The sequence below is a fragment of the Dermacentor variabilis genome, chromosome 6 (genome assembly GCF_050947875.1).
Source record: "Dermacentor variabilis isolate Ectoservices chromosome 6, ASM5094787v1, whole genome shotgun sequence".
NCBI lineage: Eukaryota > Metazoa > Arthropoda > Arachnida > Ixodida > Ixodidae > Dermacentor > Dermacentor variabilis.
In genome coordinates this window covers 57,163,480-57,167,739 of record NC_134573.1, presented here as the reverse complement: position 1 = coordinate 57,167,739, position 4,260 = coordinate 57,163,480, and the positions used below count along the sequence as shown (strand labels likewise).

General features: G+C 45.6%; 1 protein-coding gene across 1 annotated transcript; it reads right to left on the bottom strand.

Annotated features, from left to right (window-relative positions):
• Positions 1-942: 942 nt before the first annotated feature.
• On the bottom strand, positions 943-2,228 carry LOC142584170 (uncharacterized). The gene has a single exon (XM_075694338.1). The coding sequence runs from the start codon at positions 1,936-1,938 to the stop codon at positions 1,042-1,044; it is 897 nt and encodes a 298-aa protein (XP_075550453.1). The 5' UTR covers positions 1,939-2,228; the 3' UTR covers positions 943-1,041.
• Between the last annotated feature and the right edge of the window lie 2,032 nt (positions 2,229-4,260).

The following is a 4,260-nucleotide window of genomic DNA, read 5'->3' as shown; positions in this document are numbered from 1 at the left end:
TATGCCAGCCTCGGTGAATCAGCGTGTGATGACGCCACATAAGAGGTGCCATAGTCCACAACAAGTGGCCTCGCTCCAAATTTTTATTTCGTCATTTCGTCCCCTGCTCTCCCTACAAATGGAGAATTCTTTCGTGCAGAAGCCTATTATTTCAAATTTACTCGCCTTAGTAGTTTCGTTTAAAACATGTGTCAGTCGCGCTTGCCGTACGCAAAAGAGGCACACACCTCTGACAAATCAAGTTGCAGACTATCTTACCTTGCGCTGCATGGAGCTGAGGCTCGTGCTTTTGGTGAGATTGCTACTGGAACCTTCTGCTTTGGTTATTACCTAGGAATTTGTCTAATGCACATGCGTTAGCTTATTAGCGAGATTTTAATATATACTCACTTCACGTCGTTAGTGGTCGAGAAGCGAAAACCACGCTGACGTTTTTCTTTTCCTCAGACTGTTGTAGTGGCGTAGTTACGGGCTATAATTTTCGCACAAACACTCGCGCAAAAATTATCAAATTGGAGGTTTCATCGAGGCTGCAACAACATTCCAACCCGTTTACCCAAGCAGGATATGCATTTTCTGTAACGCCGAAAAAGTACACGTACGCTGAAGAAGCTTTCTTTTTTTTTTTGCTGATCATCAGTTGGTGGCGCTGCATTTTCAAATGCTTCCGTGACCTAGCAGAAAGAACGACAAAAGGATTTGCCGGCTGGTTTGAGGGTTGAAGGAATGAAGCTTTTCAAGCAAGTATCGAATATTTACTTGAGCTTTATAAGAAAACTACCTAGTTTCCAGTCACTAAATCCAATGTATAACAGCTTGACTCGGCCCGATGATCACAACATTGAGCGCTATTACTCTGCTAAAGTGCATATACATTCTCAGCAATGTATCCGCACACACACACACACACGCACGAGAACAAAAACTGAAGAGTGCCGCTGGTGCTAGAGAGACATTTAAAGCAATCAAGAAGGATGCATCGAAAACATGAGCAAGCGTTCACTCCCTCGAAACTAACAGAGCCAGGAAAAAACTATAGACTCAAGGCTTCTCTTGTGCATGTGTCTTCAAATGTTTTACAAGGGTGAACCGCCTAGCAAACTTCTTTTGGCACACACCGCAGCTATGCGGTTTCTCGCCATGCGTTTCGACGTGGTTGTTGAGAGTCTGCGGGTACGCGAAATGCGCGGGACAGTAGGGACACGCGAGCGGTTTTTCGCCCGTGTGACAGCGCATGTGACTCTGAAGCTGGTCCTTCCGGCACAGGGTCTTGAGGCACACCTCGCACTGCACGGCGCCTGCACCCGAGTGGGTCCGCATGTGCCTCGAGAGGTGTCCTCGTCGACGAAACGCCTTTTCGCATATGTGGCACGAGAAAGGCTTTTGCCCCACGTGCGACCGAAGGTGAGACTTGAGCGACTCGCGTTGCGCGAACTTGGCCGGGCAGAGCTTGCAGGCGAACGGTTTTTCGCCCGTGTGCTTTCGCCGGTGCTCGGTCAGGCGATGGCTGGTGGGGAAACGCTCGCCGCACGATTCGCACCGGTGTGGCATGTCTCCAGTGTGCAGCCGCATGTGCACGGCCAGTGTTTCGTTCCGGCAAAAAGTCTTCTCGCATACGCGGCACGAATACGGCTTCTCCCTGCTGTGCGAGCGCATGTGAATGGGCAGGTACTCTCGCCGGCTGAATTTCTTGCGACAGACGGAGCACTCGTACGGCTTTTGACGGCTATGAGAACGGTTGTGGGAGCGGAGCGCGCTGCTCGTGGGGAACGAGGCCGGACACAGGCGGCACTCGTGCGGTCTTTCTCCCGTGTGCATTCGGAAGTGGACCCGCATAGAGCCCCGAGTCATCCTCTTTCCGCAAACGTCACATTGCTGCAGCTCCGCTTGGCGCTTCACTTCTGATTTCTCGCGGGTTCGTGGCTCGGTTGAGGTCATGATTGCGCTCACAATGCGCACCGAGCTATCTAAGCGGTTAAGTCATCTAATGCACAGCTAAAATTGTCCGTGGCGGCTATTCAATGGACAGGTTTCCCAAAGCGTACTGAAATGGCGTCGCTCGATTTTTTTTCCATCCGGGGCTTCCCTCGCCTGCCACCTCGAAAGCTGTTTTCCCCCCGCAGACAAGGGCACTATTCTCCCTGTTCCCGAATGCAGGAGAACAATTCTAGGCAAGGCAGTGGAGAAGCTGTCTCGCGAGCCTCAACTTCCTTGTGTCGAATCCTTCCTGGAAACTGGAATAAAGAGACAAAGAACTCATGAGAACAGGTACATCTCTTATGGCATTAAGAACATCATGAGCGATTCACGGCCGTATGCAGAAATATTATGGCATATATTACACTCTTCCGCATGATTGTTTCACTACTACGAGGTAACTTCCCCTTTGCAGAGTTGGTGTTCACTGTAGCACCTGTCTTTCTTTCAGGTCTTATACTTTCACACTTTCTTTTTTTATTTATCAGAATCGTAGCACTCCAAAAATCATGTGTTGCAGTTTCCCTACTGTACACTCCGCTCACACTTTGAGCTGGCCTGAAAGGATGCACGGAACGCCGTGTACCATTGAAATGACTCGATCTGCAAGTCACGCGGCAATTTTACGAGTACTCACGGGCTTCTTTCACGCTCGGAAAAACACCTTCAAGTAGCTCGTATGCAGCAAAAGAAAGCTGTATCTCGGGAGTTTTTCACGTTGTAAATTTTGTAATTGACAGTGTTCAACTAATTATGATATTTGAGAGGTTGATTCCTTAATTAGGAAAAATTATGCAAGAAGGAATGAAAAAATGATCTTCAAGCGACGGCACACAACATAACCTTATTTATGTCAAGCTGTACGGCAATCCCACATTGTTAAATCTTGGTGCACGATACTGAGACAATATATATATATATATATATATATATATATATATATATATATATATCATGAGAAGCCAACAAACACTGACACCAAGGACAACACAGGGGCAATTACTTGTGCTTAATAAATGATATAAAGAAACGGTAAATTAATGGAAATTAAAGTGGATGAAAAGACAACCTGCTGCAGGTGGGAACCCAACCCACAACCTTCGCATATCGCGTGCGATGCTCTACCAATTGAGCTACCGCGCGGCGCTGTTTCCCCATCCACTTTCTTGGGTATTTATGTGTCCTAGAAGAACCCTGGGAGTGTTAGCCAGCGCGACCACTCATAGACCTTGGCGGCGGATGTGGAACGTCCTTTTTTGCCGCAGGCGTCACGAGAACGTGACCTTTTCGGGTGAAGGCAACTGGTCAATAAACCCACATATGCTACCTGAAGGAATCAATGTAGCCGGATTCGAGACCCACGTTATGTAATGAACGAGAAGAAAGGGAGTTAACCGAGGGGCCCGATTATTTAGTCATATCATGAGAAGCCAACAAACACTGACACCAAGGACATCACAGGGGAAATTACTTGTGCTTAATAAATGAAGTAAAGAAACGATAAATTAATGGAAATTAAAGTGGATGAAAAAACAACTTGCCGCAGGTGGGAACCGAACCCACAACCTTCGCATTTCGCGAAGGTTTCGTTTGTTGGCTTCTCATGATATGACTAAAAAAATCGGGCCCCTCGGTTAACCCCCTTTCTTCTCGTTCATTGTGTATATATATATATATATATATATATATATATATATATATATATATATATATATATATATATATATATATATATATATGCTCTGTACTATAACATTGTTGTGGACATCAGCGTGGTTTTCCGTCGTTTGGGTACACAAACTCGAACGGTTAGCTTTGTATGACCAGTTTCTCAAGCGATAGAGAGAGATAACAAAAAAGAAAAGTGTTGCCTAACTTATTCCACTGCGTCTTTTACACGTGACATCTTTAAGATACAGGGGCCCTGTCTATATGATGAGGTATACCTTTCATCGACATGTTCATTTCGTTCATCCTTTGCAATCGCAAACTGAACATGCGGAAATGCCAAATGTCTGCACTGGCAGCGTCGCAGTGTTACATTTTCAAAAGTGCACTTCAAATAACTGGGATCGCACGCACCATGTCATTCGTTTTCAGATAACTTCGAACCCACTTTTTTCTACACGAATTCATGCACTATATGAAAAAAAAAACACTGATACTCCCCATCACACTTTCTAGTGTGTGCGCACACGTCTGTCCAATGGCTATATATATAAACATTATGTACGCGGTAGACACTGTTAATATTGAAAATAATGATATTTATTGTCATTTTTA